Source organism: Myotis nattereri (assembly GCF_964212035.1).
Source record: "Myotis nattereri genome assembly, chromosome: X".
Classification (NCBI taxonomy): Eukaryota; Metazoa; Chordata; class Mammalia; order Chiroptera; family Vespertilionidae; genus Myotis; species Myotis nattereri.
This window is the reverse complement of record NC_138078.1, coordinates 135,937,383-135,960,046: the sequence shown is the minus strand read 5'-3', so window position 1 is coordinate 135,960,046 and position 22,664 is coordinate 135,937,383. Positions and strand designations below refer to the sequence as shown.

Below are 22,664 nucleotides of genomic sequence, written 5' to 3'. Positions count from 1 at the left end.
TCAATATATACAAGTGATGTTATCCATAATTTTTTTCTTTTTTGTATACTTTTTTTGAGAAATTTTGGTATCACTATGTGCTACTTTGGCTTTTCTAAAGAAACTAGTGGCCCAGTGCATGAAATTCATGCATGGGGGGTCGGGGGTTGGTGTCCCTCAGCCTGGCCTGCACTCTCTCCAATCTGGGATCCCTCTTGCAATCTGGGACTGCTGGCTCCTAAGCACTCTCCTGCCCGCCTGCCTGATTGCCCCTTACCACTCTGCCTGCTGGCCTGCTAACCTCCAACTGCCCCCCTGCCAGCCTGATTGCCCCCAACTTTCCCCCCCTGCTGGCCTGCTCACCCACAACTGCCACCCCCTGCCAGCCTGCTCACCCCCAAATGGCCCCCCTGCCAGCCAACTTGTCCCCAACTGCACCCCCTGCAAGCCTGATCACCCCCCCAATTGCCCTCCCTTCCTGGTCTGATCACCCCTAACCACCTCTGCCTCGGCCCTGCCACCATGGCTTTGTCCAGAAGGTCTCCTGGTCTAATTAGCATATTACCCTTTTATTAGTATAGATATTTTGCAAATTTTTCTTCTTGTTCTGTATTCTGGAACAGTTGACCTGTATTATTCCTTAAATGGTTTGGTTGACTTGCCCCATGAAACCCCATCTGGAGTGATGATTTCATTAATGGGTGGGATTATTTTACAATTAATTGATGGTGATAACTATTTAAATTTTCTATCTTCTGGAATCAGTTTTTAAAAATTTATTGGGGTCGCATCAGTTAATAAATTATATAGGTTTCAGGTATACAATTCTATAATACATTACCTGTATATTGTATTGTGTGTTCATCACCTCAAGTCAAGTCTTCTAACATCAACATTTATCCCTCTTGACCCACTTCTACCTCCCCGATCCCCTTTACCTCTGGTAATCACCATACTGCTATCTGTGTCTATGAGGTTTTTGTTTTGTTTTTTCTTTACTTAATCCCTTAACCTTTCTCACCCAGCCCCAAACTTCCCTCTGACAGCTGTGGGTCTCTTCTCTATGTCTATGTCTGTTTCTGTTTTGTTTGTTAGTTTATTTTTGTTCAGAAGGAAATCTTACCTTTTTGTGACAGCATGGATGGATCTGGAGAGCATTATGCTAAATGAAGTAAGCCAGAAAGAGAAAGACAAGTACCATATGATTTCACTTCTGGAGTCAGTTTCTGTCAATTATATTTAACTAGAAAAATTGTCCATCTCATCTACATGATTATATTTATTTATAAAGAGGTGAGTAAAGTGGTACTCATGATTATTTTAAATTTGTCTGTATTTGAGAAGTTATTTCTCCTTATTATTGTTTGTTTTATATGTTTTGCAGTTCTCAATTTATCTGTCATTAAAATAGCATCTTTTAGCTATTGTATCACTGCTTTGGCTCTTGTTTTTTGTTTGTTTGTTTTTTAGATAAAATTGTTTTTTATAAAAAAAAATAATTCTTGCAACTATGTTGGTCATAGCTTTAATTTGTTCCCTGGCAATACTTTTTCTTGCTACACTTTTTATCATATGCTTTTTTGGAGTGTATTTTTGTATAGTTCTTTTGATGATTCCTATTTTTATTATTGCTAATGTTTTATTAGTAAGAATTATTTCTGGACCAGTTATTGGAAGGATGTTTTTGTGGCAGTGAGGTCTATGGCTTCATCCAAGACTAGCAGAAATATCTTCTGAACATGAGGATGTGTAATCAATAACTACTTTGGCCTTTACTTTTATCTTATCAAGAGACATCAGCTCTGCAGATTTCTCACAAAGCAGCATCTCACTCTTCCAGTTTGCTTCAGCAACAAAGTGCTTCCCACAAATGTGAATTAGTTATGTAATTTCTCATTCAATCCTTCCTTTCCCACTTCTCAAAATATGTATGTCCCAGGCTTGGTCCATGAAACTCCGATCACAAACCATCATAGTCTTTCTCATTACTCCAATATTGTTTTTCCTTTTCATGGTATGTCACTTATCCTGCAAATCAGTGATTCGTCAGCTATGCCCCAGATTCATGGCTATGAGAACTGTCTTTTGGATTCTTCCCTGTTTTGCCTTCATAAAATAAATTGTGATTTAGGCTTATGGATGTCTTCTAGTTAGATCATTATGGATTTAAGATCTCTTTTTCTCATTCTCCACATGCATTTGGTGATAAAAAGAGAAGGGATAAATCTTGTTTTATTTTTTCATTTCAAAAGTGGAAGGTTCCTATCAAATTGATTCTGAGAAGTTATTTTTTTCTCAATGCATTTTCCAGAGACACTGTTTTTTTTTTCCTTTACACAGATGCAAATGGAATGGTTAATGTCCCTTGTTTTACCACCTCCCCCCCACACCCAACCCAATCCTAGAAGTATAGCCAGGACAAAAGGCTGCTTCCCAAATAACAGTTGGAAGCTATTACATCTTTCAGAGAAGCCTAGAATGCTTTTTGGAAAACTAATACATTGTTTTGTTACCCTCTCTGTATACCCAAGATACAGAAAGCAGGTATAAATTCTACACATGGCTTAAATTCTCACCTGCTTTCATTCAATTCAATAGAAAATAATAAATCACCATATTCACAAAAATGAACAGGTTGACAGGAAACAGACTTATTTTTATAGCACACCTAAGATATATAGGGACTCATATATTTATTCAGCTATTTTAAAGGGGATACGCTTGCTTACTCCCTGGGCAGCTAAATGCTAAGTTGCTAAGTTACTGGCATTTGACATCATCTCTTCCTTGACATGTCCCCATTTGACAGTTTCCCATGATTCACTGGGCCAGTCACCTTGTTACTCACATTACTCATTTTCCCAGTGACGTCTGTATAATCATTTAAAATTCACATCATATACTAGATGCAAACCCCCTAGATTCCACATGAAAATATTTAAATTGCTTGACAGTCTCTAAGTGCATTTGGAAGCACACCGGATGGCATACCTACATTGTTCACATAATAGTTGTTATAATTAAATTTAGCATCTTTCTTCTGGGTTGGTTTGTGTTGAGAAAAGGAAATGATTACTGGTAGGGAAATAATGGTTACTATCTCTTACAGGCTAATTTGTTCAATGAATAGCTCACCTTACATAGGCACACTACATATTAAGTCCATTAGTGCTTTGAATTAGCTTCAGAAAGGGTAATACTCGACATAATTTACCCAGTCAAGGGCATTTTCACCTGCTGACAAATTTACATATTTCCCAATGTCATTAGGTAAGAGCTAGTCATCAGAATAGCAGAGGGTACTATTATTAGTTAGTTCATTTATTTGACTCCATCATTGTTAACATTAATTATAGTCTAAATTATATTTAGCAATTGTTATCTTTCTTGGATGGAACACTATATTACTATTACAAAAAACTATAATTTTAAAAGTTCATACCAGAATAAGATAGATGTTTTTAAAACATTCTGAAAATATTAGTATTTAAGACAGCTATACAGAAAATTATTTGCATGATTCCATTTGAACATTATTTATACATTAATATGACAGAATATAAAATCAATTGCCTAATTATTGGTTAAATTTAGCAAATAAATTTTATTGAAATGTATTTTATTATTCTGCACATTTATGAAAATATAATCAAATATACTTTCAGACACAATTATCTGACCAATTTTGTTCCCTGGCTCATTTTTCCCCCTCACCTTTAAGATGGTCCTTTTCATTTTTCCACTTTAAAAAATAGAAAATATTCTACATTTTCATCCTGCAATTATTTAGTAATTTTTATCCATGCTGAAACTGTAACTTAAACACAGACCTAATAAGTAGAATTGCCATAATTTAGAAGGCTGTAAACACAGATCATGTTGTAGTAAAAAAGAGATACCTATGTCAGTGTTTGCCAACCTAATTCATATGGTAGGGAGAGATCTGTAAGACAATACAGTTTATAAAATCATGTTCCCTAAATTCTAGCTAGCAAATTTTGCATCCCTCACAAACAGTGAATTACCCTTACAGATGTTTGGCTATAAAATTATCAACTACTGAACGTACTTTGGTAGGAAACACAATCTGTTCAGTGTCAAATCCAAGAGAAACATTATATATGCATCTTTACTCTGGAAATGATTTAATTGATAGTTTATTGATATCTTAAAGTAAATCCTTGCTAGGAATAAATAAATCATACCATTGCAGAACAATTAATCATTGAACATCCATCCTTAGCTAGTAGCATTTAGTACATGCTGCTCTCCTTGGATCAACTCTTACAGAAATGATTACTCTAGGACCCATAAAACCCCGTGGAGCTCAAAACAGAAGCTTCTGCTGCTGCTCACATTATTACATATGAGCAGCTTAGAAATCCCTCAAATGATAGATGAATTGTAACTCCAAAATGCCATCACTGGGGCCAGAATTGTTATTATTTTTCATTTCTATTTGTTCTTGAGGGTAGCTTGACTCTCAAGAGAAAATGGAATGCTGATGAAATCAGGTACACAGGCTGGGCTGCACTGAGCTGATTACTGCCTTAAAGTTTCTGATTTGTAAAATTTATAATAAGCAATAATGTTCTTGACAAGTAGTAAAACATCTGAATTTATGCAACTTATTATGTGGGAGAAGGGCAATTTGGCAGAAAAGTGCTGTAGGTTGGTTAATTCTGGTTTGTTTGAAAAACTGCTTGAAATTATTTTGACATAACTGAATTTGTACAAATTAAGGAAACAAAAAAGCTGAAATGAACTGTTGGTTGATGCCATAATTATAAAGTGAACTGGAACTTGTGAATTGTGGATGGATACAGGTAAACCAACAGGAACAGACGGAATGCATGACATGACATTGTCAGAGACCTGGGGGCAAATTACTTAACCTCTCTGGGTTTTACCCTTTCCTATTTTGTAAAATGTGATTAATAAGACAATCTGTTATGGCTGTTATGAAGAGAAAATGACATAATGTGCTTAAGTAGTGTGCCTGGCATACAGTAAGTAGCACATTATTGTTGCTATTTATTTTATTAATAGCAGTAATTTATTATTATTATTATTATTTTATTATTTGAAGTGAGATTTGAAAATATTAAGAATAGCAGGAAGAAATAATTAATTCTCCAAACCTGCTCAACGTATGCTGGTTTGCTGGTATTCTTAGTCAAAGCTTCTAAAATAAATCAGCCAGTGTCTGAAACATTTTTACTGGTCTTACTTTTTCCAGTTTTATTGAGAAATAATTGATATATCTCTCTGTATAAGTTCAAGGAGTACAGCATGATAATTTGATTTTATATAGTGAAATTATTAGCATAATAGGTTCAGCTAACATCCATCTTCTCATATAAATACAACAAAAAGAAAATAAAAAAAGGAAAAAATTCTTCTTGTGATGAGAACTCATAAGATTCAGTCTCTTAACAATTTTCCTATGTGCCACACAGTATATACCACTACAGTCATTGTGTTGGACATTACCTCCCTAGTGTGTGTGTGTGTGTGTGTGTGTGTGTGTGTGTGTGTATATATATATATATATATATATATATATATATATATATATGCAAATTAGGCCAGGACACCATAATGGGTCACGACCAGACAGGAGGAGGTTGTGCGCCCAGGTGAGTTCTGGAGCAGAGACAGAGACAGACACTGGGGGGCCTGCCCAAGCTGGCATGGTGGCTCCGGCAGCCCAGAGCGGACACAGGCAGGGGTCAGGGGGGGCTTGGGGCAGAAGTCAGGCGTGGGTCCCAGCCGCCTGCAGCGCCAGTCAGGCCTGACTCCGTGGCAGCTCTCAGGGTGCCTCCTCACATGGTGGGAGGTAGGGCGCCTCCTCACACAATTTCAATAATATGCTGGGCCTCTAGTTTATCTTATAATTGTAAATTTGTACCTTTTGATCACTTTCCTCCAATTTACCCCACCCCCTTGCTTATGTCTTTGATAAACAAAAGTCTAATCTCTTTTTCTATGCTTTTGTTTTTGGGGTTTTTTTTTAGATTCCACATACAGATGAGATCATATAGTATTTGTCTTCTTTGAGGTCCATACATATTGTCACAAATAAATAGGATTTCCTCATTTTTTTATGGCTGAATACTATTCCAGTACACACACACACAAACACACCTTCTTTATCCATTCATTCATCAATGGGCACTCAGGTTGTTTCCATGTCTTGGCTATAGTGGATAATGCTGTTGTGAACATGGGAGTGCTGATATCTTTTTGAGTTAGTGCTTTTATTTCCTTTGCACATATGATCAGAAATAGAATTTAAGCAATATTTATTTTTTAATTAAAGGATGCTAGCTGTAGGTTTGTGAATAAGGTGGTTGACAGTTAGGTGTAGTGCAAAATGAAGTCTGAGTTCTATTTCTCCTTTGCCATATACTAGCCTCACCTAGACTGCAGGTCATTTATAACCTCTTTGGGTCTCAACTTCCTGATATAGTAATGTAAGGAACTAACATTTTTCTTATGATAAAAATAAGATAACAATGTTCAAGTGCTTTGAAAACCGGTTGTGCTATAGGGAAATAAGGTTGCTATATCAGGTCAAGTGGGCTCTGGACGATCAGACAAGGTAAGCTACAACCTAGTATGAGAACTTGGAGTGCAAGCAAACAAGGAGAAGTGGAAGTGCTGGTCTGAAAGGAAGCTGAACCCACTATCAGAGTAATGGTAATAGAAACTTTCAGAGAAAGCCAACTGATTTGAATTTGAACAGCATTTTTAAAAAAAGGTGGGGCAAAATAAAATGCATTAGGCAAAAGCATTTCCATTACTTGGGCACTGATGGGCTGAGAGTTGGGGAGAGGTAATTTGTGTTGGCCTTCGTTAATAAAAGAAGTTTGTCCCTATGTTAAATAAAGTGGGTTTGCATACATTTTTCTGCAGTGCTATAGAGGAAAAAAGGGGGGATCAGGGAGGTTGGAAAAGTTGAGAGAGCAAACATATAGAGATCTCCATGTTACATATGCAAAGAATTTACACTTTAAAGATTCTTTCATTGCAGGTGGATAGTGAGGTGGGAAGGTGAATAATCACCTCTTGTTTTCTAAATGAAAAGATTAAAAAGCTACACAGTTAGGCAGTGATGGAATGTCATGAGCAACTAGAGGCCAGTTCTCCCTGCCCCTGGTCTCATTCCTCTACATAGCTCTATTTAAGTAAGGAAGAGAAGATGACCTCACTTGCTCTGGACACTGCTTAGTTTGGAAAGCATTGAGGGTGTTGGAAAGAGTTGGCGATAAATAGTAAAGGTACTCCCTCCAAGAAGGAGGCAGATGGAGAGAAAAGTGACAGAGAGAGACTTTAGAGCCATCCGAAGGACACTAAGACCATTAAACAAATAGAAATATGAATGTGTGATAACAAAATATACAGTAAGAACTCTGTTGTTCCATGAAATTCAGTCTGTAAAAGTTTAAGAATTAGTAATAAATTATAGGACATAAACTTCAGAAAGCCTATTTTTATTCCAAGCATGGTAAATGAAATATGTCTTCTTCAATTTAAAAAAGCCCACTCATTAATGGTGTTTCAAAAAAGAAAAGAATTATAGCTCTGGCTGAAATGGTTTAGTTGGTTGAGAGTTGTCTCAGCACTTAAGGGTTGGTTCAATACCCGGTCAGGACATATGCCCAAGTTGTGGGCTTGATTCCTGGTAGGAGACATGCAGGAGGCAGCTCTCTACTCCCTCTTTCTCTCTCCTCCTCCTCTCTCTCTACTTTTGTTGTTGTTGTTGTTAATCCTCACCTGAGGATATTTTTCCATCAATTTTTATAAAGAGTGGAAGGGAGAGGGATAAACACACAAAGAGAAACATTGATGTGAAAGAGACACATTGATTAGTTGCCTCCTGCACATGCCCCGATCAGGGCCAGGGATGGAGCCTGCAACCAAGGTACATGCCCTTGATGACAATCAAATCTGGGACCCTGCAGTCCACAGCAGGCACTCTATTAATTAAGACAAACAGGCTATGGCCCTTCCTTTCTCTCTAAAATCAATCCAATCAAAAAATGTGCAACAGACCTAAATAGATACTTTTTGAAAGAAGACAGAAGGAAGGCCAAGAGACATATGAAAACATGCTCAAAGTCACTAATCATCCCAGAGAAGGAAATCAAAATGACAAGGCGGTACCATCTCACCCCTGTCAGAATGGCTATCATCAACAAATCAATAAACGACAAGTGCTGGAGAGGATGTGGAGAAAAAGGAACACTCATGCACTGCTGGTGGGAATGCAGACTGGTGCAGCCACTGTGGAGAACAGTATGGATTTTCCTCAAAAAACTAAAAATGGAACTCCCATTTGACCCAGTGATCTCACTTCTAGGAATATATCCCAAGAAACTAGAAACACCAATCAGAAAGGATATATGCACTCCTACGTTCATAGTGGCAAAATTCACCATAGCAAAGATTAGGAAACAGCCTAAGTGCCCATCAGCAGATAAATAGATTAAAAACCTGTGGTACATCTACACAGTGGAATACTACGCTGTGGTAAAAAAGAAGGAATTCTTACCATTTGCAACAGCATGGATGGACCTGGAAAGCATTATGCTAAGAGAAATAAGCCAGTCAGAGAAAGATAAACATCACATGATCTCACTCATTTATGGAATATAATGAACAACATAAACTGATGAACAAAAACAGATGCAGAGACAGAGAAGCATTGATCAGATGCTCAAACCTCAGAGGGAAGGTAGGGGAGGGTGGAGGTAATGGGGAGAGATCAACCAAAGAACTTGTATGCATGCATATAAGCCTAACAAATGGACACAGACAACAGGGGGCTGAGGGCATGAGTGGGAGGGTGGGGGGTAATTGGGGGAAAGGACACATATGTAATACCTTAATCAATAAATTAAAAAATAAAATAACCTATAGCCCCTCAAAAAAGTAAGAAAAGACAATTCACTAGATTCTCTTATACAAACAGAACACATTTTACTCTCTCAAAGGGTGCTAGTTTTTACAAACTTATTAAAATAACCTGCTTTTTTTCTTTCCACATTTAAGTGACATTTTATTTCTCTAAGTGGCTTCTCCAGCAGACTGGAGTTGCCAGCCCCTGACAGGTGTTCACCCACTCCCCTCACTTAGTCACAGTGTGAGCCCCCTAGGCACCTGGACCAGGTTGCTCTTAAGCAGAGATTTCAATTGTAACAGATTAGGTAGTGATTTTTGAAATGGGTCTAGCATTCCTTTGGGAGGTAGTAAAAGACCACTGACATCATTTGGAAAAATAAGACTACTGTAAAGACCAGGGTAATATGTGTCCTTAAGGAACACAGCCATCACACAAGTAAAGATTTGCTATATTTGATGTATCTGACCTTTGTTCACTCAATGGAAAGAGCAAGAGACTGGGTTCCCAGGGTACATCACACTCATGGATTTCATAACAGTCAACCACCCCACACTCAGACCCTTGGATTCCAAAAAAAACGATGACTAAGGGGTTACTGGTCTCATCTTATAAAAGTAGCCAGCACATCCCTAATTCAGATAATCTCATCTCTGATCAGAGTGATAGGACTCCATTTTAATAGTCATTAACAATGATTTTTAGCTAAAAAGTTACATGAATATCCACAAAAGTTAAAATCGTGTGGCTATTCAATTTGATAGTAAACAGTGTTCTGCTCTTTATTAATCCTTTGGCTGTGATTTCGCAGGGTTTGATTCAAAAACTGGACTTCTAAGAAGCACTTAGTTCTGAGAGTCTCAGGGGGAATTGGAGTGATTGTGGTAAGTGAGGAAAAGGGATGCAGAATTTTAACTGGCACACAGATTCTTTCCCAAATGGAAATCCTACCTGGTTTCCTCCTGGCCACAGTGATAATCATTTATCATAATAACTAGAGGTCCAGTGCACAAAAATTTGTGCACTTGGGGGGGGTCCCTCAGCCTGGCCTGTGCCCTCTCGCAGTGTGGGACCCCTCGGGGGATGACCACTTGCTGGCTTAGGCCTGCTCCCCGGGGGATTGGGCCTAAGCTGGCAGTCAGATATACCTCTGGCAGCCTGGCAGCCCTTGGGGGATGTCCACTTGCCAGCAGGGAGCAGGCCTAAGCTGCAGTCGGACATCCTTAGTGCTGCTGAGGAGGCAGGAGAGGCTCCCACCACCACCGCTGTACTGGCAGCCATCAGCCTGGCTTGTGGCTGACCAGAGCTCCCCCCTGTGAGAGCGCACTGACCACCAGAGGGCAGCTCCTGCATTGGGCGTCTGCCCCCTGGTGGTCAGTGTGTGTCATAGTGACCAGTCATTCCCAGTCTTTCTGCTGTTAGGGTCAGTTTGCATATTACCCTTTTACTATATAGGATAGAGGCCTGGTGCATGAGTGGCCCCGGCTGGCTGAAAGCAGGTATCTGGGGTTTGTTTGGCTTCTATAATTGAAACACTGTTGCCATCCTGCTTGCTCCAGCTCTGAGGCCCCGGCTGGCTGAAATCAGGTATCTGGGGTTTGTTTAGCTTATATACTTGAAACATTGTTGCTTTTGAAGCTGTTGCTTCAGGAGCTCAGAGCCGGGTCGCGGCAGGCAGGGAACCTTGGCTTCCTCCATCACTGGAACAAGCAAACCTCCTGCTCGCTTCAGCTGTGTAGCTGTCAGCCGCCATCTTGGTTGGCAGTTAAGTTGCACATTGCCCTGATTAGCCAATGGGAAGTGTAGCGGAGGTATGGTTAATTACCCTATTTGTCTATTATTAGATAGAATAAACATTTATATACTACTTGGCAGCTTATAAGGGAATTAGGACAGGAATTATTATCCTATTTTACAGAAAAGAAAGGGAGATTCAGAAAAATGAAGTCATCTGTACAAATCATACAAATGACAAATTGTGGAGGCAGGACTGGACCTCTCTCCTATGACTCCTATTTTTCATGTACCATATTGCCTCATGATGCCAAAAGCCAGAGACAGGATATACGTTTTTCTGGCTTGGCGTTGGTTTTTGCTTTTGGTTAATCATTTACTTTGGTAGAGGTTAGTGCCACCATTTATAAATTTTTGCTGTCTCTATGCTATTCTCAGGCACAAATTCACTCCCATCAGTATCATTTCTCACAACTGGCCATCATTCTTGTTTCTCTTCCCATCCTCGCTTCCACATCTCATACCATCCTTATAGGCTACAATTTACATAACCATGTGCCATCAACAATGTAGTGGGAGACAACAATGACATTGACTTGAGATCCCAGAAAGCAGAAAGGCAAAAATTTGGGGTAAGATGTTTAAACAGGGAAAGTTTCCTTAAACAGGTACTGATTCCATTCAGACTCCAAAAGAAAGAGCCATAAAGATGTCAGAATGGGACAGAAGGTTGGTGAGATTAAGATACTAGTTTGATTAAAGGATGGGCATGACAGGTAAGAATGAGACAGGAGGTATAAGCAGAAGGGTCTTGAAGTTATACTCCTGGAAACAGAACAGTAATTACTTTAAACAGTTTAAGCAGATATATTGCTTCATTATTAAAAGGCACAGAAATAAAGGTTTAAACTCACCCGCAAGATTTCTTCAACACAGCTTGGATCACTGGGAAGGCTTACCTAAACAAAATAAACATAAAACAATCTAGTTACTTTCAGAGAAGCTTATTGCATAATATTTTTACTATTTAGGAAAAATTGTAAAGAAATTAAATATAGGTATCAATGTGGTTTCTCCTTATTAAATACAAAGCAGAAATTATCTGCAAATAGCCAATTTTATTTTACTTTAATGAAACAGTAAGACCACAGTGCAAGGTGCAGAAAGTGAGTGCCTCATTCTGTCACTGATTTGCTGTTGGACACTGAGCCATCCTTCTCCATTGACCAGACTTCACTTTGCTCATTTATTCAAAGAAGGAGTTCCACTTCCTAATCTTTAAGGCCTCTTTGACCTTCTGATATAGTTTAGTGTGTTATTCATAATCACAGATTTTTAAAAGATGAGGTTTATATGAAACACTTCTATGATTAAATTAAGTTCTCTTTTGAACTTATGAGTCCAACCAGATGCCTACAATTCTTACTGAAAACAGTGTAAAACTCCTATGTAAACTGCATGCTTTTCTTGGCACTTAGACTCTTACAAATACACAGTTAATCCCATGAGCCATCTTTCCCAGTGTGACACCTTTCTAATCAACCAAAATTCAATCAACTAGCAGAAATATACTCCATGTCTGGCAGTTGGCACTTTCCTCCAGGGACTCCATAATGAAAGCAAGAATCCAAACACCAAAGTGAGACACCAGCTATAAAACAATGCATGACAGAGGACTTGAGAGCCATCTGGACAAAGGTCTTCTGGGCATGATGTCACCTGTGCAGGTATGGGCATTGCCCCAACATTCTTAATTCTCTCTTTCATACCTTCACCCTGTCCAGGATTGCAATCTCGTCATTTCCATCTCCCTCCAGTTCTGGTAAAGATAATATTTGCTCTCTTTGATTCACTCCCTGGGATGTAAAAGGCTCGTTTTATGCAGAGAGCCACAGAGTCCACATGTTCCAGGCCTCTTACAGGACAATTAAGTCATAATCCCTTAGTTACTCTGACACATTTGAATATGAACATAATTATATTTCAGGAAATGGGTACTAGAATATGGACCTAGTTTCCCTTGAAGTTAAAATGTATGCTAAACTCATCAGCAAATCTTAACTTAGCATTAAAGTTGCTACTGTGAATGCATTAATTTCAGCTAATATTTATTGAATACCTTCTCCATGTAAAGTTACCTGCTCCAAGTAGCATAAAATCCTTAGTGGGGGAGGCAGGCTGAGAAACAGTCACCAGCAATGAGTGGCCATCCAGCCTGGGTTACCTTGGCATAATTAATTGATAGTGCCCTCTTTCCACCTAAAAACTGTCCCAGTTTGGATGATAAATTATACAGTCACCCTTCCAAAAACAATCATATTCTAATACCGAGTAGAAGAACAGTAGAAAGAAAGGCTAAAAAGGTTGGCTGGACACACATTGTAAAGAACCTTAAATGTAGATTTTTTATAGGGAACTTCAGGTGGCCTAGCACAGTTCTTTGTTAATTTATCCATTCATTAAGGAAATATTTTCGAGGGCCAGGGTCTGTGCCACTAGACTTGCAGTAGGCACAGATACAATAGGAAGCAAAAGGAAAGTTTCTTCTGTCATGGAGTTTGCAGATTCAAGAGGAAGGCAGACATGAAGAATCACATAGTTAATGTAAAACTGTAACTGTGGCAAGTGCTACAAAGGAGATCATCCCATGGACACTAGTTCTTCAAATGAAATAATTAACTAGCGAGTATTTCCTAGGTGCATGTCCAAATAACAGAAATGCTGCAATCTATCTGCCTCTTGGAGATCCATGATGCAAATTAAAGGCTCCGTGACACCTATCTAATTAGTTTAATGCAGCACTTCCCAATTTTCTTGACTGAATTCTTGAGTTTTTAGTATTTGCAATACCCCCCATTAACAATTATTACAATTGCACAGAATGAATACTTACAGACAATATACTGGGAGATAGTGGTCTATTACAAGATTATAGAACTCAACTGATTATTCTTAACAGCAAATAAAATCTCATTCCATTGTTCAGTGCTCCAATAACTATTTTCCAAGACAATTCTTAAACTTCTAATGAATACCTTCCCCAAACACAAAGATCAAAATGACTACAGCAAAGTCTTCAATCTTCAATATTGCTATTGCATTGTATCAGTGTAGGCTGCCTGGGCTAAAAATGTATGTCCCACTCTCATGAGGTCTTTGTTCTCCTTTTCCCATACAAATGCATAAACATTAACTTTTTAATTAGAGTAAGTATATTAGCAATATGCAGACACAACATTTATGAGTATAAATGTTGGGTGGGAGTCCTGACCCTATCACCAGGGAGCTGGACTTTGTAACTTTAATCCTTTAAAGTTCCACTTTTTCCAATTGTAAAATAAAATAATGGTAATAACAACACCTATTCCCTTAAAATCTCACAGGGTTTCTGTAAGCAGCAAATGAAATAAATAATGTGAATGTGCTTTATAACCCACAAAGCCCCACGCAAAGAGGTTTTACCCCTTGTCCTGTTCTTCTTACTGCTTTATTATTAAGTCCAATCTTCTTGTCTTTTCAAGGTAAGATTTGACTCACTCTTGTCAACTGCAAATATCATCTCTACACCTGGTATTATGAATATCCATTTCCTTATTGGGGAAATGCTGTCAAAATAGAAAGAGTTGTGGACTCTGGGGTTTTACAGCAAATCTAATAATGACTTATTGCGGTTGGTAGCACTCAGGATTGGGAAGAACTCTACAGGCAAGGGCAGCCAAATAAATATGCATCCACATGAAATGTTGAGATTTTTTTAAAGGAAATACTGGAATGCAGCATTCACATGGAGCCACTAGTTCCACAAACTCATCTAGCCCTGCCCTATAGCTGTTTACACTGTCAGGCAATTACATTCAAGCCGCAAGTGTTTTTCCCATGGCAAGTGTGTTTGATTTAACCAGCGAGTATTTCCTAGGTGCCTAGACGAGTGTGAGGTATTGTGGGTTGCTAATACAAATAACTATGAAACTTGGCCTCTTTCTTTCTAAGTTACATCTCTAGATGGAATGGGAAAACAAACAATTAGAGACCCACTGGGATATACATTGTAAGGTAATCATGACAAGGGTAATAGGATGGCATTCATTCACCCCCTCCACCTATTTATCAGTTCTTCCATTCATTTCTTTAGACAGCAAATCCGGATTGAATTCACACTATGCTCAGGATGGTGCCAAGAGGGAGTATTTAAAGAACTAAAGACAACATAATTTGTGCCCTCAAGATGCCACACAAATTGGGGAGACAAACATTTACAAGGGAAACAGACAATACTGACAATACCATACAGGAGGTCTGATTTAGGTGTCCAGGAGATAGTACCTACCGGGCTTGTGGACAGAGTCATGTCTGACAGAAGCTCCCAGCCGCCGAGATCCTGACTGTAGTCCTCACTCCATATAGGAGTGAGAGGCCAAGGACTTGACATGGTTGAGAAGTGGTGGGGCCACCTGAAGCCACTCCAGTCTCTGAGCTCCCTGCAGAGCCGCGCCGGGGAAGAAAGCTGAACTAAGGCTAGAGCTCAGCCCAAATTTTGCCCAGTTGCTCTCTCTCTCTCTCTCTCTCTCTCTCTCTCTCTCTCTCTCTTTTTCTGACACACACCCCTCTTGCAGTAATTCTGGAATCACTCAGACAGGTGTGAGAGAAGACTGGGGAAGAGAGCAGTGGTGATACTGGTATTAGAACTGCTATCCGATGAGTTGCCAAACTGCTGTTTAATTCCGGAGCTACCTTCTCTTCTCTTTAAATCCTCTCTTGAGTATTCAGATAGTCCACAAAGCGCAAGTTAGCCACTCAAAGCTGCAGCGTCCTTTTGCATTCCCCCTCTACAACCCCTCCTCCTGGAACAGAAAGCAAGCTGCACACCACACAGAGAAGGCTGTGCTCTTCTCACTCCTGGCCCCAAAAGACCCTCTTGCGCTGGGCACAAATGTTGTCTTCTGAAGGCCAGGAAGGCAGGCGCACGTCAGGCAGGTGGTGAATTGACTGAGAGCCCTCACAAGTGCCTACCCTCTATGCATGTGACAGTGTAGGCTGCCACCCCATGTAGCCACAGAGAGACCACACACAGATCATCTGCCTAGTGATAAATACATATCTTAGGAAATAATCAGGGTACCTTTAAATAATCAAATATTCAATTAACTGCAGCAACAATAAATGAATTGCATAGGATGTTTTAATCATTCTGGAATTAATCAGTTTGGAGAATACTTCTTGGCGATTAGGGTAATACAAGATATCAAAAATACCCTGATTGTGGCATTGAGAGACATAAGCAGCAGCTAGCACTAATAGAAAACATTGAGATTAATGTAAAACATTAAAAGAATAATAATCACCACATTGTTAACCCGGAGGAGCTCAATGCATGCCTCTGAGTACATTATTATTAAGGGATTGAGGTCATTTTTCCCCTTAAAATCATCCTGAGGTTGCCTGACAATACCTGGCAATCAAAGCCCGCTATTCTAGGTATATCCCACCTTGGCAATGATTTCGTAAAGCAGGTTTACAGCTGTTAGAGGGAGAGGTTGTTGTGCTGGGTCAGGGATCAGGTGGGGGAATAGAGCTAAAAGGAAAAAAAAAGAAAAACTCATGGGCATTGACAACAGTGTAGTGATTGAGGGAGGGGCATGAGGGAGGAGGTGGAAGATGGTGTAGGGAGGATAAATGGTGATGGACTGAGATTTGACTTGGGGTGGTGAACACAAAATACAGTGTTCTGATGATGTGTTGTAGAATTATGCACCTGAAACTATATAGTTTTGTTCACCAGTGTCAACCCACTAAATTTAATAAAAACAACAAAAACTTGAAAGTTGCAAGTTTAATTGCCAATGAATGCTTGAATTCCCCTAACAAGTGCCAGTGACACTGAGTGACATACCAATAACACAAAATACTATGCTATCGGTCCAGTTAAAAACAATATCCATGACTGACAACATGCAGGTTCTAAATTAATTCTGTTCGTATTTTCATTAATAAATTGCTACATTTATCCCCATGATTGATTTACAGCACACAGTTCTCCCCTGGCATGGCATTACTAATAAAATGAAAACTCAGGTTATTCTATTGTATTACCAAATGAGCTTTCTATCCTTAAAAATTTTTTTAATCCACGTCATTGGTCATTTGTAAAAGCAAGGGGCAGTAGGGAGTCCAAGTTTTCCAAAACTTCAAACCCAGTTCACATAAGGATTTTTCTCTCTGTTGATTTCTGCCTCGCCTTAACCTGTCCCTATTCTAGTTTGTATTCATGAGTCTGTGATTAAACGAGAACAGTTAATATTACATAAGCTGCAGACAGAAGTCCTCAAGTAATATAACTTTAATGAAAACAAGATATTTCACAACAGTGAAATGTTACAGCCAACTTGGTCATCTTTTAATTTCTTTTTAATGCGGTCCTGGGTGTCTAAAGAGTTGATATTTACATTAAAATATTTTTTTTCTGGCCAATTTTTAAGGGAGTTATATGGTCAAAATATCCCATGTAAAACAGGCTAATATTCACCATTCCCTCTAAGAAAAGAAGTAACCAAAAATAGAATGTGAAAATCAAAGGAATTTAACATTTGCCATTTTATGCCAAGTACAGAAAATTACCTGTTGCCCAGAATCTTACATGGAACTAAAACTAAAAAGGTAGAGACAGCAATCACATTTTATTTATTTGAGCAAATAAATGAGATGATTTACTATATTTTCTGGGGGCATAAAGGGGTAGTGAAAGGAGCCTGGCCTTTGAAGCTGGACAAACTTAGATTTAATTCTAGCTCTGAAACCGGAGCATCTCTGAGCCTCTGTTTCACTCTGTATATAAGGGGAATTTTTTTAAAAAATCTACTTCTAGGCTTGCTGTGGGGTTGAGATGTCCTGATGTATATAAAAGTACCTTAGCCTGCTAGGGTGTGCATCATAAATCTCCATCAACACCTTCTATTCTAAATTCCCTCTAAGGACCTTGGAAAGGTGTGTCAGTACCCTGTGCCTTGGGACCATTGAGTAGATAATTTGATCACCTTGCAAATTAGCCCCTAGAAATCTTGTGAATGTCACTATTTATTAAATCCTATTCAGGTTGCTGCTGCTCCATCTGATGACTCTGACTGAGGTGACAAAGTGGGCTAGAGTGGGACTTGAGGGGATAAGAGAACACAGAGAAGGGGCAGTGGGGGTGGGAGAAGTGGAGAAAGTGTGGGTGATATGCTTTATTATGAACTCACCTCTTCACTGATTACATTAAGAATGAGCAACAGGGGAATGCATATGCAGCAAGACCCATCACCAGCTGAGAGTACCTAATGACAGATGGAATTTCAAGTGAAGAGTACTTAATTCAGTCAGCTCTGAATAGCCATTAGCTCACTCTTCATTTATTTGGTCTAATAACTGGTTTCTATACAAGAGTGACCTAAAAACGGGGAGGGGAGCTTCATCTTAAAGGAAAATAAGGTAGGACATATAGAAAGATTACCCTAAGAAACCAAGAGCCTATCTGGAAATGCCTGGCTGCCTGACCTACAGCCCCTCCCTGCCCAAATACCCTGCCTCTGGTCACCCTAGCTGGGTATTGAGGTCACTCTGGCTGCTAGTGTTACTGCCCATACACCTGCCTAGGCTGTGCAGTCTCTGCTGGCAAGGATCTCCATGGTCAGACCCCCTCTGTATACCCTAGTACAATGGTCGGCAAACTGTGGCTCGCGAGCCACATTCGGCTCTTTGGCCCCTTGAGTGTGGCTCTTTCACAAAATACCAATTTCTGCACATGGGCCACAAAGTTTCAATCGCACTGTATGTGCACGCCCGCACATGGTATTTTGTGGAAGAGCCACACTCAAGGGGCCAAAGAGCCGCAGGTGGCTCACAAGCCGCAGTTTGCCGACCACTGCCCTAGTACATTCTTCGGGTTTCTTTTCTAGATCCTTAATTCTATTGCTCATACTCAAGCTGTATCCTCCTATTTCTCTTTGCCAGCCTCCAGACTCTGACCCAATTCGCCCTTTCCTGCCTGTGCTCTTCTCAGCCTTCTGTCTGCTCTTGGTGCCTCCCCTATAACCCAAATACCTTACAGCCATGTACCCTTTCTTTTAAAATTTCATGGCAGGCATCTGACTCCCCAGGGCTCACACTTCTGTCCTGTCCATATCTTAGTGCCACAACAAGAACCATTCAAGATTAGTCTTGATTCTATGAAATCCCTTCTTATTGCACTTCCATTAACTTTAATTGCTATCTCATGTGCAGGCCCATAATCTCTTTTAATAAAGGATGATACTGTAAAAATACAGATGTGATATTGAACTGAAGTAAGGCAATTTCTGACCTCTATCAATAGACATCATTAACAAGGCTAACCTGAATATATATATATATATATATATATATATATATATATGAATGATACATCAAACAAGTCCACTTTTGAATTTTGACTATTAAAGAGTAAATGTTACCTGACTGCTCCATGGTCATATCAAACTCTCATAGTATGGAGCAACTAAACAATTGCAAGGCAGTAATTTCACTTTCAGGTAAATATAATCTAATAAAGTAGTGAAAAGAAAAACATACTCACAGTCAGGAAACAATAGTTTCCTGTACATGCCCTACAGTGAATTAACTGTGTGATTTTGGACAATTCACTTCCTCACTCTCCAGTTCATACAACAAAGGCATGGGAATATATTACACATTCCCAGTGCTTGGTATTTCACATAACAGTGCAAAAACTATAGGATATCTACATAAGATTATCAACATTGTATTTTGTCATGAAAGTACATTGTAAAAATCACGCCCAAAAGGTTGGAAGGACAGTTTTTTTCAAATATAAAAGCAAATTTATGCCAACACACTCACACACACCATTTTTTTCATATTTCCCATTTTGTTACAAAATAACAGCAACTTCATGTTGGACTGTGGCCAGGCAAGATGATCTCTCAGGTATCTTTTGGATTCTGGGATTTTATTCACCTTCTATTTATTCTGTATATAACATATATTTCATTATATGTAGTAGTAAATTTCTCAACATTCAATTCTCTTATCTCCTAAGCATTTATTATTTTCATTGTGAATTCCTAATGCTAATTGTCAACCCCCAGGTACTTTTTCCCTTACCTTGTGGATGGTTTTTAATACATGGGAAATGCAAAGTAATTTTTGTAATAACCAATCTAATCTAATAAAAGAGAAACATGCAAATTGACCGCACCTCTGCTACTCCCCAAGCCACGCCCACCAGCCAATCAGAGCGACTATATGAAAATTAACCCAATCAAGCTGGCAGCCTGCAGCCATGGAGCTGGAGCACCCAGGAGGCTTGGTTGCACTGGTGATGGAGGAAGCCAAGCTTCCTGCCTGCCCTGGCTGGCTGTGGCCTCTGCTCAAGACAACAAAGTTGCAATTATAGAAGATAAATAAATCCCAGATACCTGCTTCCAGCCAGTCTCCACTGGGAGCTTGGGTGGCTGGGGCCCATGGCCAGCCTGCAAACAGCCATCTGCCCCTCACCCAGGATGGCTACACCCTCATGGGGTGAGGGTCCTCACTGGGGGGCTTGGCCAGCCTGCAAAGAGCCATCAGCCACTAACCCAGGTTAGCCACACCCTCATGGGTGAGGGTCCTCATTGGGGGGCTCAGCCAGTTTGCAAACACCCATCAGCCCCTCACCCAGACTGGCCAGGCACCCCAGCAGGACCCCCCACCCTGAAGGGGGTGAGGCCACCCTGAAAACAGCCATCAGCCTTTCACCCAGGCTGGCCAGGCACTCCAGTGGGGACCCCCACACTGAAGGGGGTGTAGCCAGTCTGAAAATGTCCCTCAGCCCCTCACCCAGGCTGGCCAGGCATTCCAACGGGACCCCCACCCTGATCTGGGACACCTTTCAGGGCAAACTAGCCAGCCCCCACTCATGCACCAGGCCTCTATCCTATATAATAAAAGGGTAATATGCAAATTGACCCTAACAGCAGAACAACTGGGAATGACTGGTCACTATGACACACACTGACCACTAGGGGACAGATGCTCAACGCAGGAGCTGCCACCTCGTGGTCAGTGCTCTCTCACAGGGGGAATTCTGCTCAGCCACAAGCCAGGCTGATGGCTGCCAGCACAGTGGTGGTGGTGGGAGCCTCTCCCACTTCCTCAGCAATGGTAAGGATGTCAGACTGCAACTTAGGCCTGCTCCCTGCTGGCAAGTGGACATCCCCCAAGGGCTCCCGGGCTGCCAGAGGGATGTATGACTGTCAGCTTAAGCCCAATACCCAGGGGAGCAGGCCTAAGCCAGCAGGTGGTTATCCCCCATGGGGTCCCAGACCATGAGAGGGCACAGGCCAGGCTGAGGGACACCCCCACCACTGAGTGCACAAATTTTTGTGCAACGGACCTCTAGTACAAACATAATTAAGAAGACAACCATTACATAAAAAGTCATATAAAGCATGTAGCATACATGTACTATAGGCTTCATCTATATAACTGATTTCATGCTAAGATAAAACTGAATTAAAAGACCATTTATAGTACCTTTTTCTAAGAGTCTACATTCCATACAGCATAGCATATCTACCATGTGTCATGTATTTCAAAGTCAAACATGAATTCTTAGTGTCTAGGAATGCAGAAGGAAAATCAAGTAAGCATAGTGTCCTACAAGTCGGGAGAACAAAGTGTTTCAGAGAGAAAGTGGCCATTAAGGTAGGGATGCAGAGTCAGCCATTGGGTTTGGCAAAAATCTAGGTCTTTGATAACCTTGGTAAGAGTTGCTTCAGTGACATGTTGTGGATGCATACCTGCCTGGAGTGTGTTGAAGGGAGAATGAGAGGGGCAAATGGAGAAAGTACATAAACAATTTCCACCGTGAAAGGGAGCAGAGAAATGGATGATAGGTAGTAGTGATGTGGAGGTCAAGATTTCCCCCTTTTTTTTTTTTAAGAGGGATGATATTAAGATATATTTTTATACCAATGAGTATGAATCAGTGGAGAGGGGAAAAATGTTGCAAAATATAAAGTAGGTAAAAGCAAGACCTTGAGAAGGAGAGAGTGGATTGTGACACAATTGGAGGGGTTAGCCTGAAATAGGAGCATGGACACTTTTGGATACTACTTCCATTGTAATAGGAAAGAAGCCACAGTACTTAGGTACATAAGCAGTTGGGGTGGAGAAATTAAAGATGAGAAGATGAGGTGGTACTTGTCTGACTGTACATATTTTTCTCTATGAAGTATGTGTCAAGGTCATCAGCTGAGAATGAGGGGACTGTTATTGGAAATCTGAGGAGAAAGGAAAGGTGGAAAATATTTGTCTTTGAGAACAGCAACACGAATTTGCTAGAGAAGTATAATAGAATTATCTGGCAATCTTTAAGGGAGAGAGATAAAGAGCTAGCTACAGCATGAAACTAGAAGGAGATGCTGTATAAATCAGGAGTATAAAGGTAAAAAAGGGAGAGGTGGGAAAGGTGAGAGTTGAAAGCCAAGTATCTCTGGTGATTTAGAAGGAGGTGACACTCTGCTCGTCAATATTAGTTACAGCTCTTTCCAATAATGATAAGCTAATTAATCAGTTTTCAGTTCTCCAACTGCTCTAATCTATAAGAGGTTTCATTCTGAATGGAAGAAGAGAGCCTAAGAGTAGGAGTAATGATTTTTTTTTTTGGAATTCCACAGTGGTGAATACCATAATATTACCCTGAAGGCCAGATGAAATTAACCCCAGGGCCAAATATGGCCCTAGAACTTGAAGATCTCTCTGGAGATAAATGAATTAAACTCTCTCTCTAGAGAAACAGAGAACTTGATTAACCATAGCCTCCTGAGAGAGATCATTCCTATATAACATTGGAAGTTTAAAAATTGTTAAAAGAAGAGCTATTTTCAATCATATTTACTATGTGATCATTAGCATGAAACATTTTATAATATGCTTATCTTTTATAACACACCTTTGAAAAGTTCTTCAAAGGATTTATGGCTTCTGAAGATATAAAGACTTTCTCATGGTGCGGAATGAAGTGGGAGCTCAG

General features: G+C 39.9%; 1 protein-coding gene across 2 annotated transcripts in view; it reads right to left on the bottom strand.

Moving 5' to 3' along the window:
• Positions 1–22,664, bottom strand: part of AFF2 (ALF transcription elongation factor 2) — a 626,368-nt gene that overhangs the window by 220,979 nt on the left and 382,725 nt on the right. For both annotated transcript variants that reach the window (XM_081081418.1, XM_081081419.1), the window contains exon 4: positions 11,533–11,577. In XM_081081418.1, coding sequence (XP_080937544.1) covers positions 11,533–11,577 — 45 coding nt within the window. The remainder of the gene's footprint in view (positions 1–11,532; positions 11,578–22,664) is intronic.